Source organism: Agrilus planipennis, unplaced genomic scaffold (genome assembly GCF_000699045.2).
Source record: "Agrilus planipennis isolate EAB-ADULT unplaced genomic scaffold, Apla_2.0 scaffold7, whole genome shotgun sequence".
Classification (NCBI taxonomy): domain Eukaryota; kingdom Metazoa; phylum Arthropoda; class Insecta; order Coleoptera; family Buprestidae; genus Agrilus; species Agrilus planipennis.
Window position 1 is genome coordinate 486,173 of NW_020439340.1, and position 24,423 is coordinate 510,595.

At 38.0% G+C, this 24,423-nt stretch overlaps 3 protein-coding genes across 4 annotated transcripts; 2 read left to right on the plus strand and 1 right to left on the minus strand.

Moving 5' to 3' along the window:
* Window positions 1-523: 523 nt before the first annotated feature.
* On the plus strand, window positions 524-17,962 carry LOC112905731 (nesprin-1-like). Its single transcript, XM_025978754.1, has 8 exons — window positions 524-645; window positions 1,347-1,604; window positions 1,669-3,942; window positions 15,413-16,176; window positions 16,315-16,353; window positions 16,462-16,834; window positions 16,902-17,312; window positions 17,874-17,962. Exons 1-8 carry the CDS (start codon window positions 616-618, stop codon window positions 17,937-17,939), a joined length of 4,215 nt encoding a protein of 1,404 aa, XP_025834539.1. The 5' UTR covers window positions 524-615; the 3' UTR covers window positions 17,940-17,962.
* On the plus strand, window positions 5,475-7,011 carry LOC112903964 (nesprin-2-like). Its single transcript, XM_025978758.1, has 2 exons — window positions 5,475-6,048; window positions 6,777-7,011. Exons 1-2 carry the CDS (start codon window positions 5,897-5,899, stop codon window positions 7,006-7,008), a joined length of 384 nt encoding a protein of 127 aa, XP_025834543.1. The 5' UTR covers window positions 5,475-5,896; the 3' UTR covers window positions 7,009-7,011.
* Window positions 7,977-24,396, minus strand: LOC108739922. Of its 2 annotated transcripts, XM_018474048.2 has the most exons (14): window positions 24,238-24,396; window positions 23,714-23,845; window positions 23,469-23,648; window positions 23,294-23,403; window positions 19,135-20,188; window positions 11,868-12,179; window positions 11,676-11,787; window positions 11,335-11,403; window positions 10,376-10,521; window positions 10,149-10,310; window positions 9,918-10,096; window positions 9,662-9,839; window positions 8,549-8,770; window positions 7,977-8,471 (listed from the first exon to the last, which is right to left on the minus strand). In XM_018474048.2, the coding sequence occupies exons 1-14, from the start codon at window positions 24,238-24,240 to the stop codon at window positions 8,292-8,294; spliced, it is 3,039 nt and encodes a 1,012-aa protein (XP_018329550.2). In that variant the 5' UTR covers window positions 24,241-24,396; the 3' UTR covers window positions 7,977-8,291. The 2 variants fall into 2 exon arrangements, with proteins under 2 accessions (XP_018329550.2, XP_025834540.1); XM_025978755.1 differs by having other exon boundaries at window positions 10,367-10,521; window positions 23,714-24,319.
* Between the last annotated feature and the right edge of the window lie 27 nt (window positions 24,397-24,423).

Consider the following 24,423-nt stretch of genomic DNA (forward strand, 5'->3'; position numbering starts at 1 on the left):
GAAACATTTCCTATAAAACAGTGGCGGGTCATGTATCAAATTTTTTTTGTCTTTGGAAAAGGGACTTCCCCTAGTACGTACTCACTTTTTGACGAAACCAAAGTTTGGCGAAACAACTTCTTGTTATATACGAAAAATAGTAAGAATTTGGCGCAGAATCTTCACCGATCTAAATCGATTCTCATTCATGATATCATTTGTTGGGTTTCGACGTCCGTCTGTCTCTATGTATATTTGAATTTTCATTTGCAAAGACGCTTAGACAGGCTTACATTCGCAGTCGGTTACTTATGGGTGGCAGACGATACCGTGTAAATAATAACACACGTATGTAAATCACTTCGAAACGGACGCTAGTGTATGTTCTGATAGTTTGTACGTTGAGCGTGCCAAAAATGTTTGGCTCGCATATTTTTAATCGTGACTGAGTTTCTATATCGCTCGTTTATAATTAAATTGTTATTGTGTGCTGTTAAGACAAAAAGTGAAAATTTAGTGTTTAAAAAACAAAACGTTCGTTCGTGTAATATCAATATAAAAAAAAGTTATCTTTGCGAAAGCAGTATAAACTTGAACTGAATAGAGACATTAATTAAAAAATACACACTTGTTTAAATGTGTAGCTGTACTCAGGACGAAATTAAGGTAGCTAAGAAAATATTAATTAATTATTGAATACTTTCGCGCTATTTCGCAGCGCATACATAATCTATGAGCGGTGCTATGAACATTTTAAAAGGTTATTTATGTATCTAAGCAAACATTAAACAAATAAAGCGCAATGAACTTTGTAATATTTATTGTACATTGTTTTTATATTACAATGAGTTTGAAGGCACATATATTGTCGTTAGATATTATTTAATGCGTCCAAGTAGAAATAATTGACATTTCGAAAATATCAGAAATGGTTCATTAAAAAATTGTAATTTAAAGATACGTGGTATCACTTTTGTTTGATCCAATGTAAGTAGAACTCAAACTGACTAACAAGAATTATGTTTTTAATTTCGTATAGCCAAATTCGGATAATACTTATCTACGTATAAACACGCAAGTGGATGGGTACGCAAAAAAAATTCGAATGATTGCTTTCGCGTGTTGGAAACGATAAATTGGCAAATGTAACGTAACTTTGTACCTAACTAACTAATTTTCGTCAGTGTAAGCAAATTGGCAGATTTTAGAAACGAATTCGAAATCAATTTCAATCGGCTTATGTGCACGTACGAGTGGTACATGCTAGGTAAATTATAAGACGTTAATACATCCAATATTTACTAACAATGATGCTAAGTTTAAAATAAATTAAACGGTCGACTTATGTATATGGGAATGATATTCAGGTTCGCGAAGAAACTCTTGCATCGCATTTAGAACGATTGTCAGAACTACGTGGTTTGGTGTCGGAGATCGCGTCCGCCGTGGGGTTGGACGCCCAGGCGCTCCTTGGGGGAGAAGTTGAGGCCCTCGGTCAATGTTTGCAAGACGTCCGACAATCGCTCACATCCCTCGCGGAAATTGCCGAGAAAAATGTGACATCGAAAAATACCACCGATGGTCAACTCCGACAGACAAAGGATTACTTGGATAGCGTACAATCGGTAATAACTGAAAACGAACTAACAAAATAAAAATTAATACTTATTTTTAAATACTCACTTGCAGTATGTGAATGATATTCGGGAAGATACGAGTGTTGAGAGAGACGACGCGGGTGTCGAAGAAAATTTGAGATCGCTGAGAGATCATCTGGTAGGATTAAGTAAAAAGGAAGGAGATATACAAAAAATGAAAAACGAACAATCGGAAGCGCCTTATACAAAAACGGATGTGTCAATTTTAGAAATTTTAAAACTTTGGCAACAGGTTTTCCGAGAAACATTCCAAGAGTATCATCGATTGAGCAGCAGGTTGATCAAAAACGAAGACGGTGCTGCTGTTTTGAAACTATGGCAGGAATACATCCTGTTCGTGCAACAGTTCCTGTCCGAATCCATACCGGGAGACTTCGAGAGTCTTTCAGAGCATAATCAGCTGTGTGAAATCCACCACAACTTGCTATTGAGCCAACAGGGCGTGCTGAGGTCTACAGAAGAACCGGGTGGAAAACTGGGAAGTGGTGTCGTCGAGGAAAGTATCATTGAAAAATTCAATTCACTAACCAATCTCCACAACGAAACCCTCGCGAAAATAGTACACCGACGCGAGCAAGTAAACGAACGTTTGAACAAATGGGAAGAGTACAGGAACGGACAAAGCAAATTACTTGCATGGCTAAAAGATATCGAAAAAGACAGAGAACGTCTACAACTGCGTTACATTCATCTTCGGCGTGTTCCCGTGATCCAAAATAGAATCCAAGCCCTACTTAATAGAATTCCTTTGGGCGAACATCAATCAGAACAACTTCAAAGACAGCTGGATGTCATAGTTTCTTTCTGCGATGAAGCGCTATCTACGTCGATCAGAATGGAACATGCAGCCATAACACAAAGGATATCGAACCTGCAAGCCGGCCTTCAAACGTGGAACAGCTTCCTCGACAAAATCGCCCTTCTTGTCAACGAATACGAAGAACGAGTCAAAAAAGTACAAATAATCTACTCCAACGTTCGGGAAATAATAGCGGAGTATTCTCATCAAATAGACGACTCTAAAACGACGCACACAGGAATCAGCAACAGTTTAGAGAATCTGAGACAGGCCAGGATTCGTCTAAACGAACTGACCAAAGACCTGGAACAGCTGGGTGTTATCCAGGAACAACTGAAAGAGTGCGTTAGTCCGTTCGATATGAAAACAATAAATCAACGCATGTGGTTGTTGTGGCACGAACAGGGCGACCTGGACCATCAACTGGCTACCCTATGCCACAAATACGAAGACAAGTTGAGTCTCAGGACGACGTTCGAAATGAGACAGGCGCGCTTCATGACTTGGTCGGAAAAATTACTCAAAAAAATGGAATCCGACACGATGGAGAAAAACATTCCCTTGCAAGATCCTGACGAAGCTGTTCGACTAATAGACACGGAGCTAAGAGGAGAAATGGCACTCAAAGAACGGGAATACAATTGGTTGCTGGCCACTGGGGAACAGTTGCACAAGACTTGTGGCGAGGAATACAGCGATGTCGTGGCAAAACAGAACATAAAGTCTAGGGTAGAGGAAGTGCGAGAACGGTGGCAACAACTGGAGAACGTCGGTCAATCAAAACTCAATAAGATCAACGATATGACGCAAACCATGTCCCAATTGGAACTTAAAATCGCAGAAATAAAGGCGTGGTTGCACAAAATGGAATTGGAACTTTCGAAACCGATAGCATTCGAAAATTGTACCAAAGAATCTATCGATAAACTGATGGAAAAGCACGATCAAGTCAAAAAATTAATAGAAAAAGAGAGCGGCGAAGTCGGTGAGGTGTTAAACCTGTGCGAACTTCTTCTCAGTGACGTGAACGTTTGGAAAATGTACTTCGACATAGAACAAATAGCATCTTCCATGCAGAGCATAGAAAAACGATGGAAGAACGTGTGCGGCACATCGGCGGAACAGAAACGTAAAATCACCTTTGTTGGAAAATTACTTTGTGAACTGCGTCGACTCACCGAAGAACACAACGAGTGGCTAAATGCCCAAGAAGAAGCCGTACTTAAACTGGACAGATCTGTTGACAACTTTTCAACAAAAGAAGAATTACATAAAGCTATAGCACAAATCGAACATCAAATCAACGAGCTAGAATCGCGTGGTCCAGTGTTCGAGGTTTTGGAACAGACCTATTCCAAAATAACGAAAACCAATGGTTTAGATTCGGACAGTACAAAACGGCACGTTCTAGAAGCGCGAAAAATGATTATGAGATGGCACTGTTTGTTACCTAAAGCCCGAAGCATCCTCGACAAGTTCCAGAGCGAAATGAGTTTATTCAAGGACTTCACNATTTGTTCGGATAAGACGTTTTTAAATAACTTGCTTTCGGTTCGTGAATTATACAGAAAATTGTGAAAAGATTTGTGTGATAAGTGCATTTTCTTATTAAGAAAAACTTATTCGTGAATGGTTCATTGATGATTGGATAATTTAATGCTATTTGGTGTAATTAATAAAAATAATTAGGGCATGTTTAATTATTTGTTGATCGACAAATACGCGTCTTATTGAAGGACTGCGCTGCTTCTGAAGAAGAATCTAACGCCGAAGAAATCGACAGGTTGCTACTTAAATTCGAAAAGCTTGCAAAGATGGCAAAGAAAAAGGAACTGGCAATTAAAGAACTGAGGTAAAATTTCTGTTTTTCTTTGAGAATTCAGTCGGTAGTTTTTCTCTTTTTTTCCCTTATTCTTTTAAACTATCTAATCAACTTCCTAGTATTCTTTTATCTACTAACACTTTCACTAACAACTTTCTTTTTTCTACAGGCTAACTATCTCCGAAGCTTATGTCTTTGTTTGTGAACAGTGAGTTTCTTTTTATAATCTTTCTAAAAGACTGCTCTTGGTAGTCACTCTATATAATTTCCTCGATTGATGTGAAGGTATCTAGTAAATGGTGTTTTTTCTTCTCAGTGAATCTGGAAGAGTTTTGTGTCCATTTTGTACCAACAGCAATTGGAGCCAGTTGGACAACGATCTGTGGAGATTGGAACAGTGGTTGCAAGCAGCCGAAGGCATTCAATCGTCCCAAAATTCTCCTCCAACGAACATCGAACTGTTGGAAGACATGATTCAAGACCACAGAGAATTTCTGCTGGATCTTGAAGGCCATATGAGCATAATGAAGTCTTTGAACATTGTCGGTAATCATTTGGCCGAACACACGGAAGATACGGACAAAGCCGATAAATTAAGGGAAAGACTGGAGAAAAATAACACAAGATGGGACGTTATTTGCGTGAATGCGGCTGCTTGGCAAACTATCTTACAAAAAGCGCTTTTAAACGTGAGTACATATTTGAAAGTGAATATTTTGTAATGTTTAACATTGTTTTTCGCGTTATTCCTTACAGAATCGTCAGTTTCATTCTATAGTCAGCGAATTGACCGGTTGGATTGAAGATACAGAACGACAAATCCGATCGACGGAGCCGATAGATCTGACTGTCGATTCGGACATTTTGAAATCGAAATACAATCAACTGAGAGAACTCAAGTCGGAACTGGAGAGGTGCGAACCGAGGGTGTTAAGTTTGCAAGAAGCAGCGAACGGCGTGTTTAACGAGGAAGAAGCTCCGGAAGAGTGCAACGTTATCATGGCCAGGCTTACGGACTTGAAATTAAAACTGCAATCGCTGATAAGGGTAACGGGAATTTACATATTGAGATTAGGTGCCACTTTAGGTCTCGACCCCAACGAAATTGACGTAACAGTAACGACTAGTACGTCCGCAGGACCGACACTCCACTCATTAAGTTACGACGTAAGTTTGACAAACCGATGCGTTATATTATAACGTTGATCTTTTATTATTATCAATTATCTACATGAATATGACATGGTACATATTTATTTACTTGAATGTCTTGTTAATAATTATTTACCTACTTATTTGTATGTTTATTATTTATTGTGCATCGTGCTCGAGAACGTATTTACTTGTGAGTTTTTTCCATATTCTCTTTTTTTTTCATTTTTTAGCCTTACGAAATGATACGAACAAAAAAAAATAATAAAAAAAAAGAAACAGTGAAATAATTTAATGTTGTTCTTGTTGTTGTTTGCTGTGCAACGTTAGCTGTTTAATTAATATCTTGTTGTATGGTGTAAAATGATAATTTTATTAAATGTTTGTCAATATGACCTACCAAGTAGACAGGATGTAGATGTGCCATTTCGCCTGCTCGCTGTAATCGTTTAATTATTTGGTGTAATTAATAAAAATAATTAGGGCATGTTTGATTATTTGTTGATCGACAAATACGTAGCTTGTACATTGATTGGAGCACAAAAATATTTCACCCTTTATTTGCGTTTTGGACAGCTTTTGGACCAAGCCAGTTCGACGCGAGGCCCATCTCCTGCACCCGGCGATTCGAATGACACGTAAATATCTTTTTTTTTTTTATTATTATTTCTCTTTTTGCTTTGCTTAGGCCTATTAAAATTACACTCTTCACGAAGCTTTCAGTTTAATGCAAAATGAGCTTTTAATAGATACAACTTTTATTATTACGCATTAAGGGCGGGCCACGTGAAACTGCATCATCCCCTATTTCCACTGGATATTAGAGATAACGTTTAATATAATAAGTCCTCTTGGCTTTAGTTGTTTCACAGTTTGCCAGTGCTTAGTCCTCACTTAGTGAAAAAGACATAAAAGACTTTGAATGGAGCTGTGCGCTTCACAGCTCCAATGGTGCATGCGCACATAGGACACTGCATAGTAGAGAGAGAGAGTACTGTCGCTCCTTGGCTATTTCTGAATGCAGTAAAGTGTACAATAATTAATTAAACATTTAAATTAGTAATTAATGTTAAACAATTCCTTCGAAAATTTACTTCAATGTTGTGTGTTGTTTATTACACATTTTGATGCAGTTCCACTGACCGCTATTGAGGGTTGTACCGTATTAAAAAAAATTGATGGGGAACGATGGACGAGTAATCCTTTCAAAAAATGATCTTATTTGTTAACATTCGAGTTGGGAGAATTTCTCCTGTTGTAGTTTTGGTTTATCGCGTCGTTGTTGCTAATTTTCAGCTTACCTAACAACTGATAATTTTGTCGATTAAGTTGGGATACATGTTTGGTTCCTTTTTGTCCCTAACAGGCATACAGGGGATGACGACGGCAGTCGCATTTCCGTTTTGCGAAGAAGCTATCACTTCTTGGGCAGAGTCGTTAGGGCTTCGTTGCCGATACAAGCGATGATGCTGTTGCTTCTGGGAGCGGCTTCTTTAGTTCCGACAACACAAGACGACTATTCTTGCTTGCTTGTTAACAATTTCGCAAACAGTTTTACGCCGATGCTCCGGTATAACGACGGACCGCCGCCACTTTAATAACAAGAACGAGAAGCTGAGATCAAAGAAACAAAGNTGTTCTAAGCGTTTTAATTTTTTTTTTTTTGAAATTTGTTACGTTGTACATACATTTATATATACTTAATTGATTATTGTTATTAAGGTGTATGGTAAAACATACAATGATACAATAATTATCGACTATTATACTTAAAATAGCAGCCTTCATTAAATGTTTACAATAAAAAAGGATTGTTTATGTATTTACAATAAAAGATTGCAGCTATATGTAAGTTAAATAAAGGCCTGTTTTGCAATATCATCTTTAATTGAACTCTTAAGGGCGTTATTGGTATCGATCTTTTGAAAATAACAGTTCAAACGGCACGTACTTATGTTTAAAAATTAATTAAAATCAATAATTTATAGTTTTACGAATGTATTTATTATTTCGTCAAAAAACTGTGGAAATTACTTTTCTGTGGAATTTACTCGATCTAAGACAATGAAGTCATGTCTAAAAATAGACATTGTGAGATCGGACTAGTCGGAAAATTGCGATAAAGTCTTCGTGGTAATGCAATTTAATCGTCGGTTTGTGTTCGTTTGACGATTTTAAAAGCGTTTTACATTATTATGAAACTAGTTTATGTAGTTATTTGTTCGGATAAGACGTTTTTAAATAACTTGCTTTCGGTTCGTGAATTATACAGAAAATTGTGAAAAGATTTGTGTGATAAGTGCATTTTCTTATTAAGAAAAACTTATTCGTGAATGGTTCATTGATGATTGGATAATTTAATGCATCAGTTCGGTAAGTAATTAATAAATTATACAATGATTGTTAACTGCTAATAATATGTAAATGCGTTTTAATTGGAATTATTTAAAAGGAAATTATGAATATGTAAAAAGAAAAGGTAGCAAAGAGGTACGTAATATAATAATTGTATTTGTTTATATAATACAAAAAATAAAACGAAACAGAGTAAGTACTTGTATGATAATTTGAAGATGTACTTATATAATGGATAAATAATTAGCTACCTTATCAAAAAATAGGTGATTGGTACTAGTTAAATAGTAGGTACTTGTATTACGCACAAAGGGAAGAAAGTATTGACTCCCGGTTTAGAAAAACCATTTATTCCTTATTGGGAAATTATCTTACTTTTGGGACAGGGGTTTTGGTAAAGAATCATATACGGGTGGGGTGGTAATTGGCAATGGGCAATACCGCACTTTTTTCCCTTGGTGCGTACTACGCTATAAGGTACTATTCTACATTTAATTTTGTATGTTGGTATTATAAGTTGTAAAAATTAAAACATTTCTTCCTCTTCTTGTAATCTCAATATATCGGATTTGTTCATAAAGTAGTATGTAGGCTGGCGCCCCTTTAAATCTTTTACAACCCTTTTTGCCCCTGCCTTTATCAAAATTCCGCTGATTGACTCAATTTTTTCAATCCCCATTGCATAATGTAATGCTGTGCGTTCCAACTGAAAATGTATTTTTTTATAACTGGATAACTTAGGTACCTACTTGAATTCTACATTTTATAATTTTTTAAACTTACGTTGTCGCCAATACTGAGGCATTCCGAAAATTGTGTCGCTAAGTACTCAATAATTTCTTCTTGTTGACAAAGAACGGCGATGTGTAAGGTACATCGTCCATAATTATTTTTACACACGGCCAATAATCTACCACTTCCTGTTTCGTTTTCGTCAGCTAACATATCCTTTATTTCGTTCAGATTTCCTCGTCTGATAGCGTAATGAACCCTTTCTCGTTTTTCCTACCATCAAAAGCGTTAGGTGTATATATTATACATATAAATAACTTTTTCTCAAGTCAATTTCCACGAATTTTCCTGCCCAGTTTTCCAGACAATTTTTCATCCCGTTCCCTCACCATGTAAAATGCAAACTTAATTACAGTAACAAAATATTAACAAACATATTACGAAAATATTCTTCAATTTAACATGCCCAATATCAATTGATACAATTGTTTGGAAAATTCTACAATTCGTTATTAGTCATTAAAGATTTACCTATATATTGAATGGTAAAAATTAAAAATGTTTTCAACTATATTGTGCTAGCATCAGAAAATAATCTGGAATATCATGGATGAGAAACTCCTGACTTGAATGAAAATTTCTTGATTGATCCCTAATTCCTTAATTATATCAGTCTGGCTTCACAGTTCTTAAAGAAGTGGCCACTTCGAAATGTAAGTTGATAATAAATTACGTCATTATATTTATTGCTAAGCGGTGATTAGGAAAAAGAAAATCAGGCTGTTAAAAACTTTTAGAAGATTGAAAACTCAATGTATCTGACGAGAATTTTCCGGGTTGATCAATCGTGGTCTATTGCATTTTAATAACGAATCCTTGACGAGAACTCTGCACATTTATCGACGACTTCATTGAAAATATCAAAACGAAATGTTCGTCAACCCGGAAAATTCTCGTAAAAAAAATTCTAGGTTTTACAAGCGTGTCAAATTTTGTGATGATTTTGCTGCCTTCTTCTGATTACTTTTAGTTCTTTTGAAACTTAAAGAAATTACCCTGACTTTTTTACCCCGAAAGCTTCTGAAAGGCATTGTGAAAACTTTGCCGATCTTTCGTGTCACTATTGCAAAGTAAAATAAACCATTAAAAACAAAAAGAGCAAACCTCAAAGGTTAAAATTGATTGCAAGAAAGCGACCGTTTCGGGTTGGTTTTCCTGAGAAACTGCCTCAATAATTGGGACGTTAGCATCATCCATTATATCAATAATGTGATCATATCCTTCAAGCAGAAGTTCTACCAGTTTGTCTGTGTCTCCTTCGCAGGCGATATAGAAAACGTATCTAACAAAAATCGTTTTAATGTATAATAGCTTTGTTTATTTAGATAGATGTAGATAGAGACGTTAATATTTTTATTACTTATCAATTTCCTGAGTATTTTCTGTTATGTCCGCCTGAATGCTAATGTCTCTCGCCGTTCTATAAAGTTCGTCGCGATAGCCGACGTTTATATTTGTCTCTTGAAGTAATTGAAATAATGCATTTCTGTTGTGTGATCTTGCAGCAGCAAAGTGTAGCATACTTTGTCCGTGTTCGTCCTAAAGGTAATAATTCATAAAATAACAAAGGGTCAGGGATGTAGATACCTACTCGGGTTGTTGAATTGAAAGCAGTTTTGACTTCTTCTGCAATTTCAGGATTGTTAGCATTAGGATCCAACGTTACGACATCGATGTGCTTGGAAGTCGATGACTTTTCTCGTTTTAACGATTCGTTTCTTCCAGAACTTGTACTCGTTTTATCGTTTCCATTCTAAAACAGAAATTTAGTTTCACAAATGCGTAAAACAGTAAAGAAAATGTTCGCACTTGACTAACATTAGCACTATTATTAGGGGTGCTGTTGCAATTGTCGTCATCAACTTTCGAAAAATTGGAAAGATATGAAGCGAGATATGCAATCGGATCTTCTGGACGTTTGTTAGCAATTTCAGTCAGTCCTTTTATCAAGGGATCTCCCAACGCTAAAAAATTACAAGTAGGGAAGTCGTTTCTAATAAATTATTATAATTAGGGAGCGGACGTCATTGTCAGGAGGGTTTCAAAGTACACTTTGTGGAAGCCGAGGTGAAAATACATGTTACCTCTTACTTCTCACCCCACCCCTACAAAACTTTGATCGTCGGCCTGAGCAAATAGAAGTAAAACAAAAATATTGGTATGCAAGGGAAAAAAAAAGTAGGGAAAGGGCGAATATAAAGATAGGAGACGACAAATTAGAAGAAGTGGTTGATTTTAGGCATCTAGGAAGTCAGGAGTAGTAGGGATATAAAGCAGAGGATAGCGCAGGGTAGAGTCGCTTTCAATAAAACGAAGTCACTTCTATGTTCGCGAACGGTTAATTTAGAAATTCGAAAACGGTTGTTAAAGGTGTATGTTTGGAGTGCGGTGCTGTACGGGTGCGAAACATGGACAGAGGGCGCAGTGGGAAAGAAAAGGTTAGAAGCGTTGGAAATTTGGTGTTACAGGCTAATGATCAGGATACCTAGGATAGAAGATTAGAAATGAAGAGGTATTAGAAAGAATAGGAGAACAGAGGACTCTACGAAAGTCAATAAAAAATAGGCGAGATAGGTTGGTAGGATACCTTCTTAAGCATGAAGGTCTAGTTAGAGACATATTAGAGGCAGAAACGGGAGTTAGGAGGGGTAGAGGTAGACCTAGGTTAGATTACTGTTCTCAAATAGTTGAGGAATGTTCTAGTTTTAGGGAAATGCGAAGATTAACTCAGGATAGTAAAGAGTCAGCTCCCTATTTATAATAAATTTAAAACGTACAGGAAGCAAGATATCGCCCTTCTTCGGTCCAAAAGAAAGGCATGTCCACCTGTGAATTATTCGATTTATCTAAAATCAAAAAAGTAATTTATTTGTAGTACCTTCCTATGAAAGGTTTTACGTAACGATAGATTGAACGAATGATTGAACTGTATCAATCAATGCAACAATCAATAAATGTAATTAGGAAGATATTATTGTGTTTACTCAACGTAATACTATAACTACATCAATTAATCATAATTTATAGTTCATTGTAAATAGACAAGTACTTATCGATCGCAATAACGTTGTGCCACTTGTTTCTATTATAAAAGGTAAAAGATTTTGATTGCAGCTACCTTTATCTTTTAAAATTTCATCTGCCAGTTCTTCACCCCCGTAATCCGTTAGTAGCATTCGGTGTGATAGTTCACTTCTCTTTGTTTTGTAATATTCTGGAGTGAAACCGTTCTAAAACACGTACGTAGTATGATATATGTAAAAAGAACAGCGGGAATAATAATAATTTTATCAACAAATAAATCGAATACATTATCTTTAATGGTATGATCGGCTCCCAAGTGGACAAGCAGATTGTAGTAATGTCCGTTATCGTCTAAAGTTGCTGCAAAATGTAAGGGTGTTCTGCCGTTGTCGTCAGTGGTATTTACAGTTTCCGGGAACCTCCCTGCTAAGTATCTGACGATACTCGTGTTCCCAAATAAAACTGCAACGTGGAGAGCTGTTGCCCCGTTTGGGGAAATGTTGTCTTTTGCTATAGCAAATTTTCGCCTGTCCAAAGCTGCTTGCAAATCTTTCAAACTTCCGTTTCTTGCGGCAGAATGAATTCGATGAATTTTTGACTAAAAATAAAATCAGAACATCGATACCGATAGGTGGTCGATATACAGTGTGTCCCAAAAGGAATTTCAAACGAGAATGATAGAAATTCAAACCGAATTTATCGCCAAGAAACGTAAATTCTTGAGGTAATAAGTCTTGCAATTACACCAAAAACTTCAAATGATTGTCATACAAAAACTAACGTATGGATATACATCAAGCTAGCATGATAAAGTTACATTTCTTATTTCTAAAAGCTGGTTATTGGAAAATAGACGAAATGTTAGCTTGATATCGAGTTGACACAACACAGGAAATTTCGAAATAGAAATGGTGTACAGAAATACTATGAGAGATATAATTAAATTTTCCCTGTACACTTAGGTACGGGCTAACCGTTGGTGAAAGAATTTCTGCGCTATCTTTAATGGTTCGCCAGATATATACTCCTAAACATTTAATCCTGGATTTCGAAAATAACACTTGGCTGAAACTTCCGACAGTCATAACTCCGAAACGGAACCTCGTAGGTGGGCGCTTTTACTCTTGACGCAGAGCACACCATCTCTAGAAAATTTTGATAGCACTCTCATACAGATCGGACAACTCAGTCCGGAAACAGGAGTCATCCTGTGACCTCAGGAAAACGCTCGAACGAACAAAAAGCAAATTCCGCGAATTGGGTCGGCTCTGGTGCAGACCAGGAGTGCCACGATATAAAACTGCTTCCGTCGAAAACTTGCCCCATTCATTGGGCTTCGAACGAGTCCAGTCTGATACGGATCGCACGTACATCTGCGGAGCTATGGATGTTTAACCGCGGCCATGTTTGCGAGCGCACAGCTCCTGAGTTTGACGTTTCGCGGGCTGTGGTAGGAAAACGGTAGGACCTATCGGAAAAATTCTTTCACAGGCGGATGCCCCGTCTCAGCGCGAACGATATGACCCGTATGCGGTCGCATTCGGTGTTGATGAAAAATTCAAAATTTTTAAAAATNAGAAAAAGGAACTGGCAATTAAAGAACTGAGGTAAAATTTCTGTTTTTCTTTGAGAATTCAGTCGGTAGTTTTTCTCTTTTTTTCCCTTATTCTTTTAAACTATCTAATCAACTTCCTAGTATTCTTTTATCTACTAACACTTTCACTAACAACTTTCTTTTTTCTACAGGCTAACTATCTCCGAAGCTTATGTCTTTGTTTGTGAACAGTGAGTTTCTTTTTATAATCTTTCTAAAAGACTGCTCTTGGTAGTCACTCTATATAATTTCCTCGATTGATGTGAAGGTATCTAGTAAATGGTGTTTTTTCTTCTCAGTGAATCTGGAAGAGTTTTGTGTCCATTTTGTACCAATAGCAATTGGAGCCAGTTGGACAACGATCTGTGGAGATTGGAACAGTGGTTGCAAGCAGCCGAAGGCATTCAATCGTCCCAAAATTCTCCTCCAACGAACATCGAACTGTTGGAAGACATGATTCAAGACCACAGAGAATTTCTGCTGGATCTTGAAGGCCATATGAGCATAATGAAGTCTTTGAACATTGTCGGTAATCATTTGGCCGAACACACGGAAGATACGGACAAAGCCGATAAATTAAGGGAAAGACTGGAGAAAAATAACACAAGATGGGACGTTATTTGCGTGAACGCGGCTGCTTGGCAAACTATCTTACAAAAAGCGCTTTTAAACGTGAGTACATATTTGAAAGTGAATATTTTGTAATGTTTAACATTGTTTTTCGCGTTATTCCTTACAGAATCGTCAGTTTCATTCTATAGTCAGCGAATTGACCGGTTGGATTGAAGATACAGAACGACAAATCCGATCGACGGAGCCGATAGATCTGACTGTCGATTCGGACATTTTGAAATCGAAATACAATCAACTGAGAGAACTCAAGTCGGAACTGGAGAGGTGCGAACCGAGGGTGTTAAGTTTGCAAGAAGCAGCGAACGGCGTGTTTAACGAGGAAGAAGCTCCGGAAGAGTGCAACGTTATCATGGCCAGGCTTACGGACTTGAAATTAAAACTGCAATCGCTGATAAGGGTAACGGGAATTTACATATTGAGATTAGGTGCCACTTTAGGTCTCGACCCCAACGAAATTGACGTAACAGTAACGACTAGTACGTCCGCAGGACCGACACTCCACTCATTAAGTTACGACGTAAGTTTGACAAACCGATGCGTTATATTATAACGTTGATCTTTTATTATTATCAATTATCTACATGAATATGACATGGTACATATTTATTTACTTGAATGTCTTGTTAATAATTATTTACCTACTTATTTGTATGTTTATTATTTATTGTGCATCGTGCTCGAGAACGTATTTACTTGTGAGTTTTTTCCATATTCTCTTTTTTTTTCATTTTTTAGCCTTACGAAATGATACGAACAAAAAAAATAATAAAAAAAAAAGAAACAGTGAAATAATTTAATGTTGTTCTTGTTGTTGTTTGCTGTGCAACGTTAGCTGTTTAATTAATATCTTGTTGTATGGTGTAAAATGATAATTTTATTAAATGTTTGTCAATATGACCTACCAAGTAGACAGGATGTAGATGTGCCATTTCGCCTGCTCGCTGTAATCGTTTAATTATTTGGTGTAATTAATAAAAATAATTAGGGCATGTTTGATTATTTGTTGATCGACAAATACGTAGCTTGTACATTGATTGGAGCACAAAAATATTTCACCCTTTATTTGCGTTTTGGACAGCTTTTGGACCAAGCCAGTTCGACGCGAGGCCCATCTCCTGCACCCGGCGATTCGAATGACACGTAAATATCTTTTTTAAATAGCATCTTCCATGCAGAGCATAGAAAAACGATGGAAGAACGTGTGCGGCACATCGGCGGAACAGAAACGTAAAATCACCTTTGTTGGAAAATTACTTTGTGAACTGCGTCGACTCACCGAAGAACACAACGAGTGGCTAAATGCCCAAGAAGAAGCCGTACTTAAACTGGACAGATCTGTTGACAACTTTTCAACAAAAGAAGAATTACATAAAGCTATAGCACAAATCGAACATCAAATCAACGAGCTAGAATCGCGTGGTCCAGTGTTCGAGGTTTTGGAACAGACCTATTCCAAAATAACGAAAACCAATGGTTTAGATTCGGACAGTACAAAACGGCACGTTCTAGAAGCGCGAAAAATGATTATGAGATGGCACTGTTTGTTACCTAAAGCCCGAAGCATCCTCGACAAGTTCCAGAGCGAAATGAGTTTATTCAAGGACTTCACTGACGCTCATGGAAACGCTGTAATGGCACTCACCAGGATCGATGCCAAAATAGTGGAACTGGAGCACCTTTCGTCGCCTGAACTTCAAGAATTTCCGGCACAACAACTGGCGGAATTGGAGAAAATAGAGGACATCTTGAACACCCAGAATGAAACATTGGAAAATGCGGACCGGTTGGGTCTCCTGATTATGGAAAAGCACAGAAAGGAAACTGCGTCGAGCGTCCAAGAAATGATCGACGAATATCAAGTTTTATGGAAAAATATTCAACAAAAAATAATCACCCTCAAGTCTGATCTGCGCCAGAAGGTAGCAGAGAAGAGCAAACAAATAGCTGACGAATCTGTCCAAGTAGAAACGCTTAAATTCGAACAAGATATTGCCGTACAAGTAAATACTTTACCGCCAAAACTACAAAGAATGACTTCTATAACTGCCAAAGATGCTTACGTTATGGAGTTGTCTACCGCTCTCGATGAACTGAAACACAACATGAACGATTTAGAAGACGCCATCCAGAAAGATATACCACAAAAAGGATCTCCCGAGTTACATTCTGATGGTAAACTTGTTGCAAAATTGACAGCTGCATGCCAGTCATCAACAGAACTGGTTAAACATCTCAGAGACGTCTTACTGAAGGACTGCGCTGCTTCTGAAGAAGAATCTAACGCCGAAGAAATCGACAGGTTGCTACTTAAATTCGAAAAGCTTGCAAAGATGGCAAAGAAAAAGGAACTGGCAATTAAAGAACTGAGGTAAAATTTCTGTTTTTCTTTTAGAATTCAGTCGGTAGTTTTTCTCTTTTTTCCCTTATTCTTTTAAACTATCTAATCAACTTCCTAGTATTCTTTTATCTACTAACACTTTCACTAACAACTTTCTTTTTTCTACAGGCTAACTATCTCCGAAGCTTATGTCTTTGTTTGTGAACAGTGAGTTTCTTTTTATAATCTTTCTAAAAGACTGCTCTTGGTAGTCACTCTATATAATTTCCTCGATTGATGTGAAGGTATCTAGTAAATGGTGTTTTTTCTTCTCAGTGAATCTGGAAGAGTTTTGTGTCCATTTTGTACCAACAGCAATTGGAGCCAGTTGGACAACGATCTGTGGAGATTGGAACAGTGGTTGCAAGCAGCCGAAGGCATTCAATCGTCCCAAAATTCTCCTCCAACGAACATCGAACTGTTGGAAGACATGATTCAAGACCACAGAGAATTTCTGCTGGATCTTGAAGGCCATATGAGCATAATGAAGTCTTTGAACATTGTCGGTAATCATTTGGCCGAACACACGGAAGATACGGACAAAGCCGATAAATTAAGGGAAAGACTGGAGAAAAATAACACAAGATGGGACGTTATTTGCGTGAATGCGGCTGCTTGGCAAACTATCTTACAAAAAGCGCTTTTAAACGTGAGTACATATTTGAAAGTGAATATTTTGTAATGTTTAACATTGTTTTTCGCGTTATTCCTTACAGAATCGTCAGTTTCATTCTATAGTCAGCGAATTGACCGGTTGGATTGAAGATACAGAACGACAAATCCGATCGACGGAGCCGATAGATCTGACTGTCGATTCGGACATTTTGAAATCGAAATACAATCAACTGAGAGAACTCAAGTCGGAACTGGAGAGGTGCGAACCGAGGGTGTTAAGTTTGCAAGAAGCAGCGAACGGCGTGTTTAACGAGGAAGAAGCTCCGGAAGAGTGCAACGTTATCATGGCCAGGCTTACGGACTTGAAATTAAAACTGCAATCGCTGATAAGGGTAACGGGAATTTACATATTGAGATTAGGTGCCACTTTAGGTCTCGACCCCAACGAAATTGACGTAACAGTAACGACTAGTACGTCCGCAGGACCGACACTCCACTCATTAAGTTACGACGTAAGTTTGACAAACCGATGCGTTATATTATAACGTTGATCTTTTATTATTATCAATTATCTACATGAATATGACATGGTACATATTTATTTACTTGAATGTCTTGTTAATAATTATTTACCTACTTATTTGTATGTTTATTATTTATTGTGCATCGTGCTCGAGAACGTATTTACTTGTGAGTTTTTTCCATATTCTCTTTTTTTTTCATTTTTTAGCCTTACGAAATGATACGAACAAAAAAAAATAATAAAAAAAAAGAAACAGTGAAATAATTTAATGTTGTTCTTGTTGTTGTTTGCTGTGCAACGTTAGCTGTTTAATTAATATCTTGTTGTATGGTGTAAAATGATAATTTTATTAAATGTTTGTCAATATGACCTACCAAGTAGACAGGATGTAGATGTGCCATTTCGCCTGCTCGCTGTAATCGTTTAATTATTTGGTGTAATTAATAAAAATAATTAGGGCATGTTTGATTATTTGTTGATCGACAAATACGTAGCTTGTACATTGATTGGAGCACAAAAATATTTCACCCTTTATTTGCGTTTTGGACAGCTTTTGGACCAAGCCAGTTCGACGCGAGGCCCATCTCCTGCACCCGGCGATTCGAATGACACGTAAATATCTTTTTTTTTTTTATTATTATTTCTCTTTTTGCTTTGCTTAGGCCTATTAAAATTACACTCTTCACGAAGCTTTCAGTTTAATGCAAAATGAGCTTTTAATAGATACAACTTTTATTATTACGCATTAAGGGCGGGCCACGTGAAACTGCATCATCCCCTATTTCCACTGGATATTAGAGATAACGTTTAATATAATAAGTCCTCTTGGCTTTAGTTGTTTCACAGTTTGCCAGTGCTTAGTCCTCACTTAGTGAAAAAGACATAAAAGACTTTGAATGGAGCTGTGCGCTTCACAGCTCCAATGGTGCATGCGCACANATTTTTTTTTCTTCGAAATTAAATTTTTCCTGTACACTTAGGTACGGCCTAACCGTTGGTGAAAGAATTTGTGCGCTATCTTAAATGGTTCGCCAGATGTATGCTCCTAAACATTTAATCCTCGATTTCGAAAATAACCCTTGGCTGAAATTTCCGACAGCAATAACTCCGAAACGGAACTTCGTAGGTGGGCGCTTTTACTCTTGACGCAGAGCACAGTATCTCTAGAAAATTTTGATAACACTCCCATACAGATCGGACAACTCAGTCCGGAAATAGAGGCCATCCTGTGACCTCAGGAAAACGCACGAATGAACAAAAAGCAAATTCCGCGAATTGGGTCGGCTCTGGCGCAGACCAGGAGTGTCACGATATAAAACTGCTTCCGTCGAAAACTTGCCCCATTCATTGGGCTTCGAACGACCCCAGTCTGGTAAGGATCGCACGTACATCTGCGGAGCTATGGATGTTTAACCGCTGCCATGTTCGCGAGCGCACAGCTCCTAAGTTTGACGTTTCTCGAGCTGTAGCTGGAAAACGGTAGGACCTATCGGAAAAATTCTTCCACAGACGGACACCCCGTCCCAGCGCGAACGATATGAGCCGTATCCGGTCGCATTCGGTGTTGATGAAAAATTCAAAATTTTCAAAAATTATTAAACTTTTTTTCTTCGAAATTAAATTTTTCCTGTACAGTTAGGTACGGGCCAACCGTTGGTGAAAGAATTTCTGCGCTATCTTTAATGGTTCGCCAGATATATGCTCCTAAACATTTAATCCTCGATTTCGAAAATAACATTGGCTAAAATTTTCTACAATTTTCATTTCAGTACTGCCTTTTGGGGCCCATTGTATAATAAATGAGAACTTACCATATATACGGGGACATTATCAAGAAAAGCCTGTATTTCGGGATTAGGAGATTTGTGTCCAATCAGCCAGTTGCCATTTCCATTTAAAACCAATGCCGCTAGCCGTTCCATGTTATCCGAATGAATTAATTGATTAACCACATTTGAATTTTGTCCTTGTTCCGTTATATGCCCTGAACCTTCTTCGTTTACAGATTCTACTTCGTTTTCTCCATTTACAACGCCTTCTATAACACCTTCACCGGATCCTTCCACGTACGATACCGTATAATTAGTATCGCTTTTGTTTTGTTGTTCGTTGCTTTCAGTTTTCTTATCTTGTTCGTTTTCGTCGGTTTTCGATACGTTCTTGTCACTTGAAGAGGCCCTTTCCATGTCGATGAATTGTTGAGAAGTGGCCCTGACAGGAGGAGGAGGGTGCCACATTTCTTCATACGAAGTTTCACCTGGCGATCCCTGCTTTGCTTTTTCACCAGTTTTAACATTATGTTCTTCGGCAGGCGACCTTTGGGAATTTTCGCGAATCAAATGTTTCCCTTTATCTCCTCCTTTATCGTCGCCTTTTCCCGATTTCCTCCCTTCATCAAGAGATTTAGTTTTCGATTGTTTGTCAGTAATTTTTTTGGTATCTGGTGCCGAATCTTTATTGCGAGGATTTTCTGTTGCTTCTTCAGTATTTGTTCTATCTTTTCCGTTTGAATCGCTTTTTTGGATCGATTTTGGTTTATTCTTTTTGGAATTTACTCCTGTATTATTTTCCTTTTCCTCTTGGCTATTTGTTTTGTTGCTACTTGTGTGCACTTGATGCTCCTCGCGTGTAGTTGTAATGTTGTCATCCTCCTGACTATTTTCTTCATCTTGACTGTCCGCTTGTTCCGATTTCTTTCGAAAACGTTCACCGTTGGTCATTTTATCCTTGCTGACGGTCCTTTTCCTGGTCGTTGTAACAGATCTATTTTTGTGTTGGTCGTTTTCATGTTTCTCGATGTCTGTCTTTATGTGCTTCTTTATTTCGGGGTCGCTTTTAGATGAACTTAGAAGATTCCAATCGTATTTACAGTTTCCGGGAACCTCCCTGCTAAGTATCTGACGATACTCGTGTTCCCAAATAAAACTGCAACGTGGAGAGCTGTTGCTCCGTTTGGGGAGATGTTGTCTTTTGCTATAGCAAATTTTCGTCTGTCCAAAGCTGCTTGCAAATCTTTCAAACTTCCGTTTCTTGCGGCAGAATGAATTCGATGAATTTTTGACTAAAAATAAAATCAGAACATCGATACCGATAGGTGGTCGATATACAGTGTGTCCCAAAAGGAATTTCAAACGAGAATGATAGAAATTCAAACCGAATTTATCGCCAAGAAACGTAAATTCTTGAGGTAATAAGTCTTGCAATTACACCAAAAACTTCAAATGATTGTCATACAAAAACTAACGTATGGATATACATCAAGCTAGCATGATAAAGTTACATTTCTTATTTCTAAAAGCTGGTTATTGGAAAATAGACGAAATGTTAGCTTGATATCGAGTTGACACAACACAGGAAATTTCGAAATAGAAATGGTGTACAGAAATACTATGAGAGATATAATTAAATTTTCCCTGTACACTTAGGTACGGGCTAACCGTTGGTGAAAGAATTTCTGCGCTATCTTTAATGGTTCGCCAGATATATACTCCTAAACATTTAATCCTGGATTTCGAAAATAACACTTGGCTGAAACTTCCGACAGTCATAACTCCGAAACGGAACCTCGTAGGTGGGCGCTTTTACTCTTGACGCAGAGCACACCATCTCTAGAAAATTTTGATAGCACTCTCATACAGATCGGACAACTCAGTCCGGAAACAGGAGTCATCCTGTGACCTCAGGAAAACGCTCGAACGAACAAAAAGCAAATTCCGCGAATTGGGTCGGCTCTGGTGCAGACCAGGAGTGCCACGATATAAAACTGCTTCCGTCGAAAACTTGCCCCATTCATTGGGCTTCGAACGAGTCCAGTCTGATACGGATCGCACGTACATCTGCGGAGCTATGGATGTTTAACCGCGGCCATGTTTGCGAGCGCACAGCTCCTGAGTTTGACGTTTCGCGGGCTGTGGTAGGAAAACGGTAGGACCTATCGGAAAAATTCTTTCACAGGCGGATGCCCCGTCTCAGCGCGAACGATATGACCCGTATGCGGTCGCATTCGGTGTTGATGAAAAATTCAAAATTTTTAAAATTTTTTTCATTTTTTTTTCTTCGAAATTAAATTTTTCCTGTACACTTAGGTACGGCCTAACCGTTGGTGAAAGAATTTGTGCGCTATCTTAAATGGTTCGCCAGATGTATGCTCCTAAACATTTAATCCTCGATTTCGAAAATAACCCTTGGCTGAAATTTCCGACAGCAATAACTCCGAAACGGAACTTCGTAGGTGGGCGCTTTTACTCTTGACGCAGAGCACAGTATCTCTAGAAAATTTTGATAACACTCCCATACAGATCGGACAACTCAGTCCGGAAATAGAGGCCATCCTGTGACCTCAGGAAAACGCACGAATGAACAAAAAGCAAATTCCGCGAATTGGGTCGGCTCTGGCGCAGACCAGGAGTGTCACGATATAAAACTGCTTCCGTCGAAAACTTGCCCCATTCATTGGGCTTCGAACGACCCCAGTCTGGTAAGGATCGCACGTACATCTGCGGAGCTATGGATGTTTAACCGCTGCCATGTTCGCGAGCGCACAGCTCCTAAGTTTGACGTTTCTCGAGCTGTAGCTGGAAAACGGTAGGACCTATCGGAAAAATTCTTCCACAGACGGACACCCCGTCCCAGCGCGAACGATATGAGCCGTATCCGGTCGCATTCGGTGTTGATGAAAAATTCAAAATTTTCAAAAATTATTAAACTTTTTTTCTTCGAAATTAAATTTTTCCTGTACAGTTAGGTACGGGCCAACCGTTGGTGAAAGAATTTCTGCGCTATCTTTAATGGTTCGCCAGATATATGCTCCTAAACATTTAATCCTCGATTTCGAAAATAACATTGGCTAAAATTTTCTACAATTTTCATTTCAGTACTGCCTTTTGGGGCCCATTGTATAATAAATGAGAACTTACCATATATACGGGGACATTATCAAGAAAAGCCTGTATTTCGGGATTAGGAGATTTGTGTCCAATCAGCCAGTTGCCATTTCCATTTAAAACCAATGCCGCTAGCCGTTCCATGTTATCCGAATGAATTAATTGATTAACCACATTTGAATTTTGTCCTTGTTCCGTTATATGCCCTGAACCTTCTTCGTTTACAGATTCTACTTCGTTTTCTCCATTTACAACGCCTTCTATAACACCTTCACCGGATCCTTCCACGTACGATACCGTATAATTAGTATCGCTTTTGTTTTGTTGTTCGTTGCTTTCAGTTTTCTTATCTTGTTCGTTTTCGTCGGTTTTCGATACGTTCTTGTCACTTGAAGAGGCCCTTTCCATGTCGATGAATTGTTGAGAAGTGGCCCTGACAGGAGGAGGAGGGTGCCACATTTCTTCATACGAAGTTTCACCTGGCGATCCCTGCTTTGCTTTTTCACCAGTTTTAACATTATGTTCTTCGGCAGGCGACCTTTGGGAATTTTCGCGAATCAAATGTTTCCCTTTATCTCCTCCTTTATCGTCGCCTTTTCCCGATTTCCTCCCTTCATCAAGAGATTTAGTTTTCGATTGTTTGTCAGTAATTTTTTTGGTATCTGGTGCCGAATCTTTATTGCGAGGATTTTCTGTTGCTTCTTCAGTATTTGTTCTATCTTTTCCGTTTGAATCGCTTTTTTGGATCGATTTTGGTTTATTCTTTTTGGAATTTACTCCTGTATTATTTTCTTTTTCCTCTTGGCTATTTGTTTTGTTGCTACTTGTGTGCACTTGATGCTCCTCGCGTGTAGTTGTAATGTTGTCATCCTCCTGACTATTTTCTTCATCTTGACTGTCCGCTTGTTCCGATTTCTTTCGAAAACGTTCACCGTTGGTCATTTTATCCTTGCTGACGGTCCTTTTCCTGGTCGTTGTAACAGATCTATTTTTGTGTTGGTCGTTTTCATGTTTCTCGATGTCTGTCTTTATGTGCTTTTTTATTTCGGGGTCGCTTTTAGATGAACTTAGAAGATTCCAATCGTATTCGTTGAAGAATGATTGTTTAGCTGTTCGGGGACATTCGGGCAACACGTACAACCAGTTGGATTCCAACTCGTTGAACTTTCCCTTATAATAACCGGGAGCTTTTTCTCTCTGTAGAATGTAAAATATTTTAACTAAAGTATTAAAAGAGCATTGGAAGATCCAAACGTTCTTACGTTGTCCAAAGTGTATTCATCAGCGCCGCTTTTAACAAGCAGTTCGTAAGTCTTGTTATCATCTTTTGCCAAGGGAGCGTAATGAAGGGGTGAGCGCTTTTTGGTGTCGGTTATTGATACGCTTTCAGGATACTTGGCAATTATGTATTCTGCAATCGCATAACGACCTAAACCTGCAGCCTATAGAATCATTATTGTATTACCTATTTAAAAATATTTAGAAGAAGTTTCAGACCGATTCCTACCTTGTGTAAAGGTGTCATTCCATTTCCGTCTTTCGCTGAAAGGACGATAGCAGGGACAGGATCATCAGTTCGCTTTTTTAGATTTTCAAAGTCATCAGCTATAACGTCATTGTGGATGTCCTTGATGAGTCCCTTAAATTTTTTTTATAGAAAATATGAGAAATAGACTGCTAAATTGATACGTTTCAAATTTATCAGAAGGAAATCTTTTGAATAGTAAAATTCTGGAAAGTACAAAGAATACTGAAAACCTTTTAAAAATGTCCTAATAGTAGCATTAATAAAATCAGACGTGCAATTGAAGCAAAAGTAGTACGTAAATGTAACATAATCGATTCAATTTTGATCAAACTTTTCATGTGAAAAGGCTGCTATATAGGTCATTTAAAATCCAATCCGCACCTTGACGACAAGCTATATCTACATTTTATAGGTGGGTACACATGTATCTGTATGATGTGTACTCAATAGGCAATTAATTCTTTATCTCTACTTATATGAATATGAACAACTGATAAACATACCATGATATGCGGCACGCTTTCCAAGAATTTTCGAACTTTCAAGTTGTTGCTGTGCTCGACCAGTAGTTTAGACCCAAATCCTTCCCAAATCACCTGCTGCAATTTTCCCAAGTCGCGATGATGTATCCAAATCCGGATGTTTGAATTTTTTTGAAAGTTGATAAGTTTTCCGTCCGAATTTCTCAT

What these genes read in the sequence shown, in the direction of transcription:
- LOC112905731 (XM_025978754.1), top strand. Translation starts at nt 616, where the DNA reads ATGTGTAGCTGTACTCAGGACGAAATTAAG. An exon ending in CTGGCAATTAAAGAACTGAG is followed by an intron (nt 16,177 to 16,314) that starts GTAAAATTTCTG and finishes TTTTTTCTACAG; the next exon opens with GCTAACTATCTCCGAAGCTT. An exon ending in TACAAAAAGCGCTTTTAAAC is followed by an intron (nt 16,835 to 16,901) that starts GTGAGTACATAT and finishes TATTCCTTACAG; the next exon opens with AATCGTCAGTTTCATTCTAT.
- LOC108739922 (XM_018474048.2), bottom strand. An exon ending in ATGAATACACTTTGGACAAC is followed by an intron (nt 23,404 to 23,468) that starts GTAAGAACGTTT and finishes TACATTCTACAG; the next exon opens with AGAGAAAAAGCTCCCGGTTA. An exon ending in AGGGCGATATCTTGCTTCCT is followed by an intron (nt 10,522 to 11,334) that starts GTACGTTTTAAA and finishes GTAATTTTTTAG; the next exon opens with CGTTGGGAGATCCCTTGATA.
- LOC112903964 (XM_025978758.1), top strand. Translation starts at nt 5,897, where the DNA reads ATGTTTGATTATTTGTTGATCGACAAATACGTAGCTTGTACATTGATT. An exon ending in CCCGGCGATTCGAATGACAC is followed by an intron (nt 6,049 to 6,776) that starts GTAAATATCTTT and finishes TGTCCCTAACAG; the next exon opens with GCATACAGGGGATGACGACG.